At 40.8% G+C, this 18,744-nt stretch overlaps 1 protein-coding gene across 3 annotated transcripts in view; it reads left to right on the forward strand.

The window, feature by feature from the left end:
* Dct (dopachrome tautomerase) overlaps nucleotides 1–18,307 on the forward strand; it is a 41,006-nt gene extending 22,699 nt beyond the window's left edge. Inside the window, exons 7-10 of one of the 3 annotated variants that reach the window (XM_008827002.2) lie at nucleotides 389–418; nucleotides 11,852–11,863; nucleotides 12,486–12,687; nucleotides 18,098–18,307. In XM_008827002.2, the coding sequence (XP_008825224.1) occupies nucleotides 389–418; nucleotides 11,852–11,863; nucleotides 12,486–12,687; nucleotides 18,098–18,276 (423 nt within the window). In that variant the 3' untranslated portion in view covers nucleotides 18,277–18,307. The remainder of the gene's footprint in view (nucleotides 1–388; nucleotides 419–11,851; nucleotides 11,864–12,485; nucleotides 12,688–18,097) is intronic. The other 2 variants (XM_008827003.2, XM_008827004.2) reach the window with 2 other exon arrangements.
* The last annotated feature ends 437 nt before the right edge of the window (nucleotides 18,308–18,744 follow it).

The following is an 18,744-nucleotide window of genomic DNA, read 5'->3' on the forward strand; positions in this document are numbered from 1 at the left end:
TTTTTAAAAAGAAGAGGAAGCCAAGAGACTATAAAGTTAACCAGTAACTACTAAGAAAGCAGCTGTGTTGGAGGTGAGTGATGTTCTCCCTAATTCCTCAAGATGCTCTTCGGGAGCATATTTGAATGGGATCCTACAGTCTTTGTCTTTCCGTGCTTGGCTTAATCCACCTGGTATAATGTGCCTAGGTTCACCTGTGTTGTCAAGAAAGAACAGATTATCATTACTAATTCAACAGAAGCTGGCCATAGTGTTGCATGCCTGTAATCTCAGCACTCAGGAAGTGGAGGAAGGAGTTTAAGGTCATCGTTGATTACATAGTGATTGCAGATCTAGCCTGTGCTACATGAGATTTTGTCTCAAAGAAAAAAAGGAAACAAAGCAAAACAAATTAAAAATAACTAAAGAGTCTTCCACTGTGTATGTGTTCCACTTTTAACTTTATATTTTGAGAAACGGTATATATGGTTTAGGGAATCAAATCTAAGTTTACATGCATGCTAGGCAAGCACTCTGCCAACTGAGCCTTGAACCACTTTTTGTTTTTGTTTTTGTCTGTTTGAGGCAGGGTCTTCCTGTAGCCCCAGCTGGCCTGGATTCGCTATGGAGACCAGGCTAGCCTCGAACTCAGAGATCCGCTTGCCTCTGCCTCCCTCCTGGGATTAAAGGCCTGGGCCACCACCAGCCTTGAACCACTTTTTTTTTTTTTTTTTTCGTCGTTTGGAGACAGGATCTCCCTGTAGCCCCAGCTGTCCTGGAACTCACTATGTAGGCCTTGAACTCACAGAGATCCGCCTGCCTCTGCTTCCTGATTAAAGGCATGTGCCACCACGCCCAACTCACTTTTTAAAATCAATTCCTCTGTTCTATTGTTGGATAGGCGTGTCCTCCCAGCAAACCAGTAGCAGCAGCTGAAGGTCTGAACCCTAAGTGATCCTGTAGACGGAGGGGCAGACAGGCAGACAGTCACCCCTCCCATCCAATCAGTCAGCTTCAATTGCATGAGGGGGAGGGTCTAAGGACAGATGCGAAGAAGCTGGGAAATAGCAGGAAGTTGCCATCTTGGTGGAGCACGGGTACAGGTGGTGGCGGATCTCACAAAGCTCAGCTGAGATGTAGGGGAAAGAGCCCATGAATGTATGCCTTTGTAAGTAACTCTCTTTCAGACATCATAAACTTTATGCAAAACCACAAATAGAATGCATGGTCAGTTTTGTGGGTCAGGTTAGGACAGTGTGGGCCTGGGAGCCAGGAGAGTGCGTGGGTCTCCCTGGAGAGAATTTGGCGTTACATGTATACTTAGGTTGACTCCCTGTCTTGGTTATTGTGAATAGCGTTATGAGAAACACGAGAGTGCAAATATGTATCTCCTTTCTATTTAAACCCACTGGTAACATTTGTAGGTCCCATGGCACTCCTATTTTTAATTTTTGAGTAACGGTCTGCACTGTTTTTCATAATGGCTCTACTAATGTTACACCAACAGTGCGCCAGGTCCCCCTTTTTCATGTCCTCACTGGCCCTCTTATCCTTGTCTTTTTGGTGATAGTCCTCTGACTGGATGGAGGTGGCATTTCTTTGTGACTTTTGTGTTATACTTTTTGAATATATATGTGGGGACCAGGAGTTGACTAGTTAATACCAGATAGCTGGTGTGATTGTTTTCCTCTGTATACATTAAAATTCTCAATGGATTGAGATCCAAAAGTGGTCTTATTACCGTGTGTGTGTGTGGATATGTGTGGGTGCATATGTGAGTGGAGACCAGAGATTAACATACAGTGTCTTCCTCAATCACTTACCACCTTATTTTTTGAGACAGGGTTTCTCGCTGAGCCTGGAGCTCACTGATTCAGGTAGGCTGGCTGTCCAGCAGGCCTCTGGATTCACCTGTTTGTACCTCCCCAGTGCTGGGATTACAGGTGTGCACACCACAGCTCCTGACTTTTTATGTGGGTGTTGGGGATTTGAACTCAGGTCCTTGTGCTTATCCACAAGCCATCTCCCCAGCACCTCCATTTTATTTCTTAACAATGGCCATCTTTGGAGAGTATAGATCCATTCATTTTGGAATATACAGCAAGAGAAAACAACTTCTAAGCATTAATAGCTAATGGATTACCCTGTTAGCCCGGTAAGACTACATCTGAGGCTACTGTTCTAAGGAAATTAAAAGATCTTAATAATAAGTATAAAATACTTCTGAACTTGTATGAGTTCAGTTGAAAATTTTCAAAGTTTAAGATGTTGCATGTTCCTATCCAAAACTGAAGGACTTGAAAACAGATCCACTTTATTTAAATAACAAGAATCATATTTAGACTGATATTTTTGAAGTTAAAACATTGTTTTATATCAAAGTTTAATTTTTAGTGGGTTAGATGGTTTTTATATAGTTTGTGATTACAGAAAAGTTGATATAAAAGCTTGTGGGACAGTGTATGCATGTGTGTGAATGTATGCACCCATGCATATGCGTGTGGAGATCAGAAGTTGACATTGGGTGTCTTTATCTCTCGCCACTTTATTTTTTTTGAGGCATGATCTCTAGCTGAACCTGGAGTCCCAGAATCTGTCTCTACTTCCCCAGTGCTAGGTTACAGACACAGAGCACTATGCTTCGCTTTTTACAATGGTGTTGGGAATCCAAATTCAAGTCCTCATGTTTGTATAGTATGTGCTTTACTCACTGAGCCATCTCTCCAGCCTGAGAAAGCTTTAAAATGCTCACAATTTCATTTCATTTTTACAATTTTTTAATTTTTATTTATTTGTTATTTATTTATTTAATTTTATGTGTATGACTGTTTTGCCTGTTGTCCTAGTTTGTCTCTCCATTGCTATGACAAAACACGCTGACCAATACCAACTTGGGGAGGAAAGGGTTTATTCAGCTTACATCTCCCAAATCACAGTTCATCAGGGAACCAACGTAGGAACTTGGGGCAGGAACTTAGAAGGAGGAGGAATGCTGTTTACTGGCTTTGCTCCCCTGGCCCATGCTTAACCTGTTTTTCTAATACAATGGCCCCTGCTCGGCCTGCTTTCTTATGCAACACAGGCCTTCCCACATCACTCAACAATCAGGAAGATGCCCCACAGACATGGCCACAGGCCAGTCCTATGGAAGCAATTCCCCAATTGAGGCTCCCTCAACCCAGGTGTGTCAAGTTGACACTAAAGCTATCTAGCACACCTGTATGTATGGAAGTGCACCTGTGTCATGCTATGCCTTCAGAGGCCAGAAGAAGGTATAGGGTCCCCTAGAATTGGTTACAGACAGTTGCTAGCCACTATGTGAGTGCCTGGGTCCTCTGCATAACAGCCAGTGCTCTTAACCAGTGGGCCATCTCTCTAGGCCCCAATTTATTTATTTTTAAAATTTTACATGTATATATGTGTGCCTGTGTAAATTTACATGTGACATGTATATGGAGTGCCCACAGAGGGCAGAAGAGGATGCCAGATCCCCTGAAACTGGGGTTATAGGCAGTTATGAGCCACCTGATGTGGGTGTTGGGAACTGAGCCTGGGTCCTCTGCAAGAGCAGTAAGTTCTCTTAACCACTGAGCCATCTTTCTAGCCCCCTGTTTCAACTTTTATACTTTCATGGTTTCAAGTTGTATACAGTTGCAATTATAAGTTATATATTATATACACTATCCTATTTTTGCTTAGTTTACTTTATTATAAGGCTGTTGCATATTTTCCTAACTTTTTAATTCCATTTGGTGCTGGGAATTGAAGGCAGGGTATCATGAGTACTAATCATATGCTTTGCCCTCCTTAAATGTTTAAATCTTAAAATTAATAATGTACATAAGAGGATCATGATGGAAAAATACCCAAATGAAGTCCTTGGTATCTTCTAGCCACCTATAATCCTTTTTCTCTAGATATAGTTTATAAACATAGGAGTAAATAGGTTTACATATTTAAATACATGGAAATATGCTGTAGATTTTCATCTTCTCTCCCCCTTCCTTTTCTTTCCTTCCTTCCTTCCTTCCTTCCTTCCTTCCTTCCTTCCTTCCTTCCTTCCTTCCTTCCTTCCTTCCCCTTCCCTTTCCCTCCCTTCCCATGTCACTAATGTATCCCTTCATAAAAGGTATTCTCATTTCCTTTCCTGGTTATTTGAATGGATTTATCCAGAAATTTTTAGCTAGTGTCCCCTAGATGGGCATTGTCTTAGTCCTCTCCCATTAGGGAGTGTACCGTGCTCCCTCACTATCGGGAAAAGAGTGCTGTCCACTCATGAAGCAGATCCCTCGTGACCTAGTCACTCAAAATTACCACTACCTTTCAGTACCTTTACACTGGGAATTAAATATCAACATGAATTTTGGCGGGGACAAACCACATTGAAGCTATAGCAGGCATTTAGCAGTTTCTAATCTTTTGCTTTACAAATAATAGTATGACAGATAACCTAGAATATGTAAGATAAGCAGATAGGGTAGAACCCCTGGTTAAAGGTGGATAAATGCATTTGACATTTGATAGACATTGCTGAATTTTTTCTGAAAGGCTGAAGACAATTTCTCTTAACACCTACATGGCAGTCACCTTCTTCCCTGTGGCCACCATGTTCTTTGTCCCTGTACTAGCCCACCTCTTCCTCTTTGCCACTTTGGCAGGTAAAAAATTTTCTTTTGCATTCCTTTTCTTATAAAAGAAGCGCTACATCTTTCCTACACATTTCAAAATCTTGCTTGCATTTGCTTTTATGTGATCTGTAGATAATGACTTCTGGAAAATTAGAAAAAGGAAAAAAAAAAAAACCACACCCACGTAGCCAATGGAATCAGAATCAATGAGAGTGAGCTAACACATTGTAACATCCTTTTTTATATTTTGTTTTTATGAAACCTAATATAGTTGTGTAAAATGTATTATTATTGTTAAGTTTATGAGAAGCTAGTGTTGTTGCGGACATTACATATAACCCAACTTACATGCTTACATGCTTAATGAATTTTTGTTAGGGTCTGGAGGTTAGGTCATTAGTACAGTATGTGACTAGCTCATTTGAGGTCCTAGACTCAGTCCTCTGCATTTTTTCCAACTTTTTTTTTGGTTGTTATTAAGAAGCTGTTAAAGCCATCATGGTGGCACACACCTTTAATCTCAGTACTTGGGAGGCCGAGGCAGGAAGATTTCTGTGAGACTGAGGCCAGCCTGGTCTACATAGTGAGTTCCAGGCTAGCTGGGGCTACAGGGAGACCTTGTCCAGAAAAAAAAAGAAGCTGTTATATTATTCAGTGACAGCCCCTATTCCAGGGTGTTAATGCAAGCATAATCTTTTAACCTCATAAAGCTCTTTATGATAAATTACTTGAAATATGGAGAAAGTAAAATTCAGAGAAGCTAAGAAGATGCTTACCAAGTGGAAAGAGCCTGATCAACGAGTGCAGGAAAAGTTTCCTACTCATGAATTGCCCCATGCCTATTCCTCCAACAATTTTGCCTTTGTCGGTTTAAACAATTCTTAACTTGATCTCTTCACAATTGCTTTCATTATAGCTGGGGTAATTTAGTCCTGTTAGGTCATGCTAATAGGAGTTAACACTAATTGGTGAAGGGCATGTCTGAATAATTCTTCATGGCTTTTGAAAAGACAGAGCCATTGGTTTTATTGTATTTATGCTTCTTTAATGCTACCATTTACTTATTTTTATGTAACAGATACACAGTTACTACCTCTTAAGTGACATAATGTCTTGATGAGTTTTATGAGAGCTGAAATATCAGAGAGAATGACTGACCACCTGTTGGGGGGTCTCTGTGGGTTTAGTCTGGAGGATTGTTACCTTGGTAGGTGCTAAATACCACTGGAAGGGGTCTTTTCAATTCTAGGCTTTGTAAATATAGTCACATACTCTATTTAAAACTAAGTCTATACTATGAGATAAATTATATGTACTTTGTTATTGAGCCGCTGAAATTATGAATCTAGTGGCAAACCACGATTTATATGCAAATCCAAGATGGTCTAGCATTGACTCCGTTTCCCGTCTCTTAGAGTTTCTGTGATCTTGTAGGAAAAAGTGTCCTGGGGGTGGCTCTGGGTCGGGTCCTCCTAATATTGCTATAGCTGTCTCTCTTCAGCCTGCATTGTCCACTTAGGATGCGTGATGATCTGGTCACTTCTTTGAAATTTGAAACACTAATAGCAGAACCCTTTTGTACCTGGTGTTTGCATCTGCTCAAAGTTTAATCCTTAGAGCATAAGCTTTTTATTCTCAAGGAGTTTCTAGTGCTCTTTATAATGCTGCTTTACATACATGGTATTACATGTTGTATATCATGTATATTATGTTCAGTACAGTCATAGGTATATTTATATATGCATGCATTAGAGTGTCTTCCTGATAAAACTTATTCAGAATGCAATAGAAACATTCTCTTTCTTTCTCATGTGTGCATACATGTTTGTGCAGGTGAACGTGGAGGTCACACAAGTTGTCACTAGATGTCTTCCTCAGTCACCCTTAACCTTTTAAAAACAGTTATCTATTTTGTCTGTGCATGTACACAGATGTGTCTTACAGTGTGTGGAGGTCAGAGGACAACTTGTAAGAAATGGTTCTTTCCTTCCATCATGTGGGTCCAGGGATTGAATTCAGGTTGCCAGGCTTGGCAGAAGGTGCCCTTATTCTCTGAACCATCTTTTCTTTTAAATTTTATTTTACATTTACTTATTTATATAATTTTTGAAGTAAGTTCTTGGTGAACCTGGAGCTTACCAGTTCAGCTAGACTAGATGAACTCCAAATGAGCTCCAGAGATCTACTTGTCTGTCTCTCCCACAGCTGGGATTATAGATGTTCAATACCACACTTGGCTTTTTACAGGTGCTGGGGATCCAAACTCAGGTTCTCACACTTACATGGCAAACACTTTACCCCCAAACTCCAGAAAAAAGACTTTCTATTCTGTCTTCTTAGAGTCCAATGGGAGAGTGGAGGGAGGGGAATAAAGAGAGGAGATCGCAGCACAATGGGAAAGACACAGCATGCTTGCTGAGCACTGCCCAGAGGACACTGCCAAGTGCACGTCCTTTCTACCTATGATTGTGCTTTAGCCCTTTTAGACTGCTGTACCCAAAATACCATAGATCAGGTTACTTAAATGACAGCCATTTATTTCTCACAGTTCTAGAGGCTAGAAAGTTCAAGGTCAAAGCACAAGCAGATTTAGTGTGTGATGAGGACCTTCCTCCTGGTTCATAGATTACTGTTTTCTTGTGTCTTCACATGGCTGAAAGCAAGAAGTTCTCTGGAGTCTATTTTGTAAAGGATCGAGTCCATTGATAAGGGCTCCACCTTGCAGCCTGTTGCCTTCCAAAGACCTACAGCTTCCAAGATCATCATGGTCAAGCTTAGGGTTTCAGCATGGGCATCTGGGGCCAACACATGCATTCAGTCTATAGGAAGCTTGCTCTCTTTTCTTTCCTTTCTTTCTTTCTTTCTTTCTTTCTTTCTTTCTTTCTTTCTTTCTTTCTTTCTTTCTTTCTTTCTTTCTTTCCTTTCTTTCTTTCTTTCTTTCTTTCTTTCTTTCTTTCTTTCTTTCTTTCTTTCTTTCTTTCTTTCTCTCTCTCCCTCCCTCCCTTCCTCCTTCCTTCCTTCTTTCTTACTTTTTATTTTATGTGTATGCGTGTATTGCCTGCCTGTAGGTAAGTGCACCCATGTCGTGCAGTGCCTGCAGAGGTCAGAAGAATCTGTTGGATCCCCTTGGACCAGAGTAATGGACAGCTGTTAGCTGCCGTGTGGGTGCTGGGATTCGAACCCGGGTCTTCTGCAAGAACAACCAGTGTTCTTAACCGCTGAGCCATCTCTCCAGCCCCCATTTATTTTTAAGAAAAATATTGTGTTTATTTATTTTATGTTTATGAGTGTATTGCCTGCATCTATGTAAGTGTACCCATGTCATGCAACGCCCAAAGAGGTCAGAAGAGGGCTTCAGAGCCCCTGGAACTGTAGTTATGAAGAGTTGTCAGCTGCTATGTGAGTACTGGGAACTGATCCCAGGTCCTCTGCAAGAACAGCCAGTTCTTTTAACCCCTGAGCCAGCTCTTCAGTCCCAGAAGCTGTTTCTTGACTCTCATTGAATTATGCTCCCTGTGGCAGAGTTCAGCCAGCCAGGCAAAAGCCTGGGTGTTATTTAACTCCTTCATGCCCATTCTCTGTGGCTTATTTAGGGACCCATAAAACGAACATCCTGATTACACATGGCTTCAAATTCTTGGTAGAACAAGGGAAGAATAAAAACTTTCCATAGAATAACACTCTTGATTAAACATGGCGTTAAAGGGCTTGTTATCAGGAATTCTTTCCTTTAATAAAATTGGCTCATTTTTTTCTTTATGCCTGTTAGTTTGAGTTTTAAATTAAAGCTTCCATATGCCTCAGTGTCTCTGTTTGTCTTGTGACTTTTAAATAATCATATTTGAATTTTTACTCAAGTTCTGATTCTCAGAGGACCAGAACAATGTCTTGTTACCACAATGAGATCATCTCTGATTGTAAACTGGATGGTTGCACATGGACTCAGGCTGTATAAGCCGCAGCATGCTAGCCTGTGGTAATAGATACAGTTTTTTTTTTTTCTTTTTTTCAGCTAGACTCAGATGTTCCTGGTTTCTTTTTTCCAGGTGCAGGAAATCTTATTTCTCTAATCCAGCAAGAATCTGAATTTATAGTGATCTGACTTGAGACCCTTTGTAGTAACCTTAGCCTTGTGTACATTCTGGTTTATTTTTTTCTTGCCTACGAGTACAATTTGTATTGACTGATTGCTTTCTCCTGCAAGGATTACATTAATTTTTTTAAAACCATGTAATCACATTTTCCTTAACAATGCCTCTAAGTTGAAACTTAGTATTTTTCTCCATCTTGTATCTATCCTTGCTTTGCCGGAAAGAGGTATGAGTATACTGCCTGCATGTATGTAAGTGTGCTTGTGTCGTGCAATCCCTGCAGAGGTCAGAAGACTGCATTGGGTTACCCTGGAACTGGAGTTAAGGACGGATTTTAGCTACCATGTGGGTATTTGTAATCAAACCCGGCTCCTCTTCAAGAGCAACCAGTCTCTTAACTGTGGAGCCATCTCTCCTGCCCCTGTATGCAAAATTTTATGTCATTTCTGAAATGCTCAAATTTTAATACCGAACTTAGTTATGTCTGTCTGTAGTAGACAAAGATTCATAGCAATATACTTTTACTTGCCTTTTACTTTCATATCTGACCCTGAAATAATATTTGGCTTTTACAGAAATATTACCAAAGTTCATTTTCAAGTTGTGTCTAGTAAAGATACAGTTAATATCCCAAGAAAACTCAAGGTTTCTTGTTGAGGAACACTGTCCACACCTTTAACAAAAAACACCCATTCTACAGGCTACACCACCTCTCTTTGTAACTCGTGGATAAGTTATTACTTGTAGCATCTTTATTGTGTTCTTTGCATCTTCTCAGAATGTTCCAGTCTCCTTTTTTATTGCGTTCTGTAAATTGGGCACTCTATATATTGCTCCTACTTGGACATTTATTGTATGTTTTATGGCCTTATGAAGCCTATTGTCTCTCATTTTCTCTCATTCTTTTATCTTGGCAGATTATGAATTGCTTTACAGTTTTGTCTGCTTTTTAAATTATATGCTTCGCACTGGATGAATTCTACTACATTTCCAAGTGATTTGCTTCTTGCCACATTGAAACTGCATCTTCCTTGTGTCTTGAGATTTTCATGTCTCTTTTTGCTAATCACAATTTTATCTCTGATTTGGACTCAGACATTATTTAAAGTTTATAATTGGCCTAGAACTCCTTAGTCAAATTCCGTGCTTTCTCCTTGCTGTCAAGACTTGAGAATATGCTTTCAAACTAATTTGTCTTGTTGTAGTTGGTTCTGAGGGTTGGATGAATGATCGTAGCACTGTGTGGCTGGAAGCAGAGGAAGCAGAATGTGGTTTGAGGACTTTGGCTTTAGAGCTGGGCTTCTTAGGTTCTAATTCTTGCCCCATCACAGCGCAGCTGTGTGCTCTATGCCTTATATTCTTCATCCGTGACAGTACTCTTTTGCTTTAAATTGTGCCTTCCCCTCATTCACATACTGACCTCCTAATCCCTCAAAAAGTGACTTTCTAGTTATAAATGTAATTCAGATAAAGTCACATTGGAGTAATGTAGGTCCCTAATTCAGTATGAGAGGAACCTCAGTCTACTTCCTGCTGCTATAAAAGAATACCATAATGTGGGTGAGTTGTAAGTAATAGGTTTTGGGTGAGGCCCTGTGTGCTGTATCTTAACATGATGGCAGTGAAGGGAAGGGCAAGATAGAGGAAGGAAAAACAGGCAGAAATCATCCTTTTTATGAGGAAACTATTCCATAATAACTCACCCCCACAATCACAGCACTAACTTTTTCATGAGGTCACAGCCCTTATGACCTATTTACCTCTTCAAGGTCCCACGTCTTAATTCTATTACAATGGCAATTGAATTTCAGCATTAGTTTTGGAGAGAACATTCAACCCAGAGCAAGTAATGTCCATAGAAACAGAAAGGATTTGGACACAGACAGTTACAGACAGAAAATAACTATGTGAGGATGAAGACAGAAATCTATAAGACAAGCAATGGCAAAGATCACCATCATATACCAGAAGCTGGGCTCAGGGCTTAGGAGATTCTCCCTTGCATCACTTGGAACCAGTTCTACTGACATCTTGCCTTAGACTTCTGTTCTCTAGAATTGGGAGACAATTAGTGTGTAGTATTTAAGCCACTTAATCTGTGGTCCTTTGTCACAGTAGGCTGAGCATGTAATAAAAGTAGTATCTACCAAATCAGGTTGTTTAAGCGTTCAATATGTCATTATAGTTAAAGTCCATAGAGTAGTGTTTGATGTAGAACAAACATTAACAACATTAATTACAGTATTTATTAAGTGCTAATTATGTGCTTTCTTAAATGCTCAGTTTTTTATTAGTTATTTGTATAGAGTTATGATGTCAGAGGTATATAGTCCATAGATGTTTATAAAATGTGAATTCCTCCATTCTTCTCCCATAAGTCCTTTTTTCAAGTTAAAATAATAATAGTGCTGGTGATAGAGTCACAGAGATGGTGACCACTTACTCACGTTTCCAACACGATAGGAGCTGTGCTAGGGGCTATGTCATCATTTCCATTTTCCCACTGCCACATGCTGGTGTCCACTAATGATGTTTTCAGTCCTTTCCTTGGTCATTAAATCATGGACCTCTTCATCTCAACCCTTACTGCCACTCCCTTCTAGAACATCAGCACTAACCTTGACGGTTACTCCACTGTACATAGTGGAGTAAGCCTGAGCCTGTCACAGGATGTTCAGACATTTTCCCTTTGCTCTCATTACCTGTGGCTATATAAGAGATCACCCCAACACTTGGTCACTTGAAGAACTAATGATCATTTTCATTTCACATGATTTCTTATTTTCTCTCTCATGAGTGTGGGCAGGAACTCAGGAGGACTTTACTGGACAGTTTGTGGGTCAGGGTCTCAGTGCAGCTGCAGTCTGATGGTGGCAGGCACTGGAGCAGCTGTGGCCTAGATAGCCTTTGTTCTTTTCGTCTTCTCTGTGTGGTCTCTCTGTGTGACTGGCTTGGGCTTCCTCCCAACATGGGTGTCTCCAGAGAGGTGGCCCTCTCATACGGTGATCCTGGGTTGACCATCCTTAAGACATAGAAGGAAAGAAGAGCAGATTCTGGCCTTGAGCTCCTGAACATGCGGTCTAGGAATAAAAGAACTCTGCTAGGTGTGAAATCTCAACTGAACTCTCATTTAGTGCCCTGTTGGAAAATTAGGCACACATATTGGTATTGTGCTGGTAATATTTTAAAACATGTGATTGCTTTTTCTGAAAAGACTTCAGAGCTTCTTTGAGAAATAAAAATGAATACTGTGTTCATCCAAACATCTTTAGACTCTATATTGTTGTATTATAGCAAAAATTCAAGGAAATGCTTACAAAATGAATAGGTGAAAGGTTAGCACAATCTGAAAACCCACTTTGGTTTGTTTTTACTGCGTATTTATTTTACAATAATGGTCAATGCTGCCTTTTCTTTCATGCTAAACCCATATATCTGAATTTTGACTATAATGTATGTTTATCCTATTTTCCCTTTTTTTCTGAAAGTAATAATTAGCACACATATGCTGATAGTCTCAAATGTTTCTAAAGCAGTGTGAAAGTTGCAACATGAACTCTCATTTCTTCATTTGACCAAAGGATTTATGATGCTCTTTGAGGTGATGTGTCCACATGTCCTTGAAAAGTTCATCACCAAACAACAAGGACAAAACTGACAAACAGGATGGCACATGTGTCATCAAGGCTGGGCTGGGGATATAGAAACTCAGGTGTTAGGAACTCCACTCTGCTGTAGCAAGAGCTCCAGCTGGATTGGTTGATTAACATGTCCAACTGCCTTGCAGGTCCTCCATTCCTTTACTGATGCCATCTTTGATGAGTGGCTGAAAAGAAACAACCCTCCTACAGATGCCTGGCCTCAAGAGCTGGCACCCATCGGTCACAATCGGATGTATAACATGGTTCCCTTCTTCCCGCCAGTGACTAATGAAGAACTCTTTGTAACTGCAGACCAACTTGGCTACAGTTATGCCATTGATCTGCCAGGTACAGAATACAAGCTCTAAATGTGTGACTCATTTAACTTCTAAGGAAGTGTTCTTTCTTTCTGTTTTAAAATGTAAACTAAGACCTTTAATTGAAGTATTCAGGCTGAGCTAAGTTTATTGGCTATTTTCTAGAATATCTTGGTTTTAACAAGATGAGCCATTAAGCTACCAATTAAACATCAGAAAGGAACTGGCTGCAGACTATTTTGGAAAACTCTGAGTTATTAAGAGACCTTATTCCACAGAGGCAATGTTTGCTCCTCTGCCTGATTTCACAATTCTGTCTGAATTAATCGGATCCAAGGGAAACTGCCCCATGGCTATTGAAATATATGACTGATAAAGTCAGAAGGAACTAGCTAGTTGTAGACAGGGACTAGTGTGGTCTCCTTATCTGCAGGCATGGCTGGGATTATGGTTTGAGAAGCATGAGATTTATCTCAGCACAAAAGTTTGATAGGAGAGCCGGGCGTGGTGGAACAAGTCTTTAATCCCAGCACTCAGGAGGCAGAGGTGGGCAGATATCTGTGAGGTGAAAGCCAGCTTGTTCTACATAAGGAGTTCCAGGCCCACTGGGGCTATAGGAAGACCTTGTCTCAAAAAGACCAAAAAAAGAAAAAGAAAAACAACAACAAAAATAAAACAGAGTCAAAGAGCATCAAAAAAGCAAAAACTCAATCACTGTAAAAAGTAATGGAGTGCAATATTTTAAAAGACTAATATTAGTATACACAACCATGGTTTGAATATAGACTGGTACTTCTTTGACTGATATACTGTAATGGCTTTGCAACTGGATCAGTCACTTCATCAGCCTGACTGCACAGATGCTGTCAGGGCAGGTTTGCACAGATTGACACTGGCCTGATGACAGACTGGACAGCGTGATGCACAGACTGGTCATGTGCATGTTTTCAAATTTGTGCTTTCTAAGTCTTGCTTTTAAGATGTACGTTTTAGAAACCTTTTCCCAATTGTTTAAAAATAAGAGAGGATATTTTGATTGGTATATGTAGAAGTACAAATTTTTGTCTTTTGCCCAGGCCCGAGAACTTTACATTTTCTTCACAGAATCTCAAGAAAGTTTGAGAAAGGAAAGATAAAGCACCCAAAGTATCTTAATGTGCCAAGAACCGGAAGAATTGAATCTGCCAGTGGTGTCTCCACATTTGTGTCTATCATTTTCCCCAAGTCTTAGCCCTTCTGAGTTCCCCTGGTCGCTCTCGGACCTCTGAGCCTTTCAGGCACTAGCGTCTGCTCCCCATTTTCTCTTTTGCTCTGCATCTACTTCCTGTTCTTCCTGATTTGAGTTTCCTTTCTTCCTGGAGCTAAGGATATATTTTTTGAACCTCTTTCCTTTTCCTCTTGGATTGAACATAATGATATTTGAAGATTTGGACTGTGCACCCTGACCTTTTATTTCCTATGGCAACAATCAATTAGCAGGCTCAAACAGGTCTAAAACTCATCAGCTTATCAGAAGGTACAAAACTATGCTGACTGATTGGTTTGACCATGAAATTTATGCCTCTATCTGGGGAGATGGAGCTGATACCAGTGAGGAAGGGATTTTTTTTCCCCCCACTAGCTCTCGGCTCATTGATGTTCAGCAGCTGAGATTAACAAGAGAAATATTAACAGGAGAGATTTGATGTTAATCTTTGTGTGACAGGGAGACCTTTTAAGAACAGAAGCCAGTGGTCCAGAAGCTTATATGCTATTTTAAAAGAAAGAATGAGAAATTGTGGAGACACAACAGGAACAAAGGGTTTGGGCTCTGAGAGGTGGCAAACTGGGGAGGAAATATTTAGGGAAACTAGTGGAAGACAGGCTATTTTAGCATGGCTTATAAAGGTCCATCTCTTCATAGCTATGAACTTTCTTCCAGGGAGGGGAGTTCTGGTAGTGCTTTTTTCTTGGGAATTTCTGAATTTAGTCAGCTTCAGAAACTCCAGGAAGCTGTACCTGCTGGAGGTTAAATGCCTGTAGGTCAAAATGATCTTCTATACACGGGCATGTTATAGAAATGTTGTATTATGGGATATTCTGATCCTCTTCCAACCAAGGGTAGAGGGGAGTGAGGGACTTGGGAAAGACTTTAAGAAGGAGATGGATCTTGAACTGGACTTGAAGAGGCTGGTAGATGCCAGGTAGGTGAGCAGGTGTTCTAGGCTGAAGAAGGAGAGAGACAGGCAGGGAAGGGTACAGGTGGTTTAACTGAGGAGGAGGAAAGCCCATTTGCATTCAGAAGATGACCCCTCAGAGTGTGTGGCACATTGACACGCAGAATGCTTTGCTTGAACTAAAGAGAACCGAGGTTTCTCTGATTGGCTCCTGAATCCTCTCTGCCCTTTCTTTCCCTCCCAAAGTGCAAGACAAGGCTGAATCTCTGACGTTCCCCATTTGCCTGAAGGCCAGGTCCTTCAGAAGATGAACTCATAGAACAGACTAGATTTGATGCCACATTCAGAGCTCAGGAGCACTTTCCTCCAGTATATCATTTGCTTGTGGGCCCATTAATCTCCCCTAAAAATCATTTCATCTTTTCCTGTCCTTGACTATAGCCTGGGTTCCCATTCTCCTGTATGGTGAGCACTTAAGCCTCAACCAGATGGCTCTTCTTAAAGTTTTACACTTTGTGAAACTCCTATGCACTTAATACATTCATAAATTTGTGTGATTTTTCTCCTGTTAATAGGCCTATTGGTCAGTTGGCTTTTGTGCTCAAATTACCAAAACCTCAGAGAGTGGAAAGAAAATTCTTTTTGCTTCTAACGCCTTTTTGTTGGAAAGCCTAGGCAGAGGTACTGTGCATTATGGTCTGATCTGTGACCTGGCCTGAAGCACGTGCTTGCTGCCAGACCTGATGACTCGGGGTAGATCCCTAGAATCCACATGGTGGAAGGAGAGAATTGATTCTGGCAAGTTACCTTCTGACCTTCACATGTGTGCTGTGGTATGTGAGTGCACATACATGCACCCCCCCACTGAATAAATAATAGAAAAAGAAAGAACATATAATAAATTTTTCAGAGACAGAAGAACTGTGGCATCCAGGGGCTAAGATCAGGGAGAACAGGTGTTCTGGATGCAACAGTTCTGTTTTGTAAGACAAAAAAGTTCTGTAGACAATGTCAGTGACAGCCACACAGCAATGTGAAGGTACTTAATGCCACAGAACTGCACTAAAAAATAAAATGGTAAATTTTATATTATGTGTGTGTTACCATAATTTAAAAATAATTTTTTAAAAGGGAAAACAGGATTTGGACAATGAAAAAAGGTAGTCAGTTTGGGTGGCTTATCAAAGAAATGGTAGAATGAAAATCTGTATGTTTGTGTGTGTGTGTGTGTGTGTGTGTGTGTTTTGAGATAAGGTCTCACTATCTAGCCCTGGCTGGCCTGGAACTTGCTGTGTCAACCAGGCTGGCCTCCTACTCACAGAGGTCCACCCGTCTCTGCCTCCCAAGTGCTAGGATTAAAGGTGTGTGCCACCACACCCAGAAAAAAATCCACATTTTAAGAATTTGTAACTAGCCTATGCAAGACCCTGCAGGGGAACCCTGCTGCTAAGGTTGTAGTCCACCATGTCCAGATAGCTCTAAGGAGCTTGGTGCTATATGGAAAGTGCCTCCAAGCACAGATGCCTGGCCTTATTTGGAACATGACCTTTTGCATAATTACCTGCAATAAATTGCCCCCAGGTTTTTTCTGTATGATAATTAGGCATTGCACTGTAGCCAGATGATAGGGTCCTCCTGCCACATTCAAATAAAGCATACTATGAACACCAACAGGTGAAGCTTTGGCTGCTGCCTCCACCCTATATTTTTCCCTGACCCCCACTGAATAAGCAAGTTGCAACACTGAAACCGACTCCCAGAAGGTCTTTTCCATCTGTGCTCACTGGCCGTCCTGACCCCGTTCATCGCTTCTGCTCCCTTTGTTCTCGTGGGTTGGTGGCCAACGGCCCACGAGGGGAGGGAGAGACCCACAACAGATGACCAAGCCAGTCAACATTCTAGCAAGGTGGGGCTCATGAGCCTCCATTCCAACTCAGGAGTTATCGACAGTTGATAGCTTCTGGAGGAGGGAAAGTTGGTTTTCTTTAAGGATGTGACCCCTGATAGGTCAACCATGCTCCAGTGGCTGACCCCACACTCAGAAGTATATGGGCAGTACAAATTGGACTCAGTGGAGTATTTCAAAAAATAAGAGGACACTAAGGGGTAGGTGGGGAGGTGGGGGTGGATCTAGGAGGAGTTAGAGGGAGGAGTGGAGGGTGAATATGATTAAAATACATTGTATGAGGGGGCTGGAGAGATGGCTCAGTGATTAAGAGCACTGGCAGCTCTTGCAGAAGACCCGGGTTTAAGTCCTCCCACCTACATGGTGGTTAACAACTGTCCATAACTGCAGTTCCAGGGGATTCAATGCCCTCTTCTGTGCTCTGAGGGCACTACACAACATGGGTGCACTTACATACATGTAGGCAATACACTCATACACATAAAATACAAGTAAATAAAATTACAAATACATTGTATGAAATTATCAAAGAATTAAGAAACAATATGTCAAAAAGAAGTTGTAACTAATAACAAGTGTTGTGGATCTGATTAGGAAGATGGGTGAAATCCTTTTGGAGAAATCTAGTCAGGATGGGCCTGGCCTTCTGTGGGATGGAGGAAAAGCATGAGGAATGTAATCTGGCCTTGAGATGAGGTTGGGTATAGAACTGGAAGCTGACGGAAGGGATGAATTTCTAGAACTGCTGGCCAACGACAGCTATTATGTTTTAGAGAAATGACAAATAGACATAGATATATTTATTTCAAAGCATCATTGATTTCACAGGAAAGTACTATTAGACTGTGAGCAGATCTATCAGGTGAGGGGTTTTGATTTTATTTGCAGCCATCTAAATAGGTATAAACAAGTCTGCTTCTGTTATCAAGGGTCTCCTGTCAGAAGAGCCCACCTGATTTCTTACATACATTTATCATCCATCAAAAGGGTAGAGACAATAGCAGAATTTCCTGCTGAGGGCTGTTTATTTAACAATCCCCCAGATAGCATTTTAGCACGCACTTCTACAAATGAGTTTCTAACTTCCAAATGTAGTTCTGTATTTCCTTAGAGGGTTTGTTCTGCATATAAACATTTATTGTAACAGATTTACAAAATGCAATAAGCTGTATTTAAATTAAGAGATGCATTTCTGGCTTCCTTGAGAAAATATTTGTGGATATGATAAATTGTGAAGAAAGATGAGATAAAATTCCAGTAAAGGTAGTTTTGCTTTCTCAACAAAAATGCATGTGAAAAACAAATATGCTTATTCTTCCCTTTTCTGAGAGAGTTTGGCTGACGAAATACTAATTGTAGAACCTTCTCTTTCATTTTAATTTCAGCGGAAGAAAGTCCAGTTTGGACCACAACATTCTCAGTGGTTACGGGAACACTGGTGGCTCTGGTTGGTCTCTTTGGGCTGCTGGCTTTCCTTCAATACAGAAGGCTTCACAAAGGATATGCACCCTTAATGGAGACACATCTGAGCAGCAAGAGATATACAGAAGAGGCCTAGGCTGTACCCACCTTCCCCTAGGGAAGAGGCTGACCAACCATGGTTTCTTTCCTGGGCAGTAATTAAATAAAGCCCCACTTCCTTTAAGTCGAATCTTTGGCATGTTGCCTCCTATAGTGATGAACCCCTGGATAGAAGATGCTTAGCTGCAGATGCTGCTTTGGTTTGCTTATTGAACTCAAGCTAAGATGCTTGAGTCTATCCCTGTCTCTGTCATCAAAGTAAGATAGAGCTGACACTGTTACATTTGATAACAATGTTTTATATTGATTAAGGCTCTTTGTGGTTTGAAAGCACAAACAATAACAACAAATCATTGACTGTATTCATTTAAATTTGAAGTTGAATGAGGCCTGGGTCAACTATGATCCATTCAAGTATTTTTGCTTGTAATGATGTTTATGGGGAGTGTATTAGTCAGCTTTTCATTACTGTACTGAAATATCCCAGGCAGGCTCACTTTATAAA

The sequence above is a fragment of the Nannospalax galili genome, unplaced genomic scaffold (genome assembly GCF_000622305.1).
Source record: "Nannospalax galili isolate Female #2095 unplaced genomic scaffold, S.galili_v1.0 scaffold272, whole genome shotgun sequence".
In the NCBI taxonomy this organism is placed as follows: Eukaryota; Metazoa; Chordata; class Mammalia; order Rodentia; family Spalacidae; genus Nannospalax; species Nannospalax galili.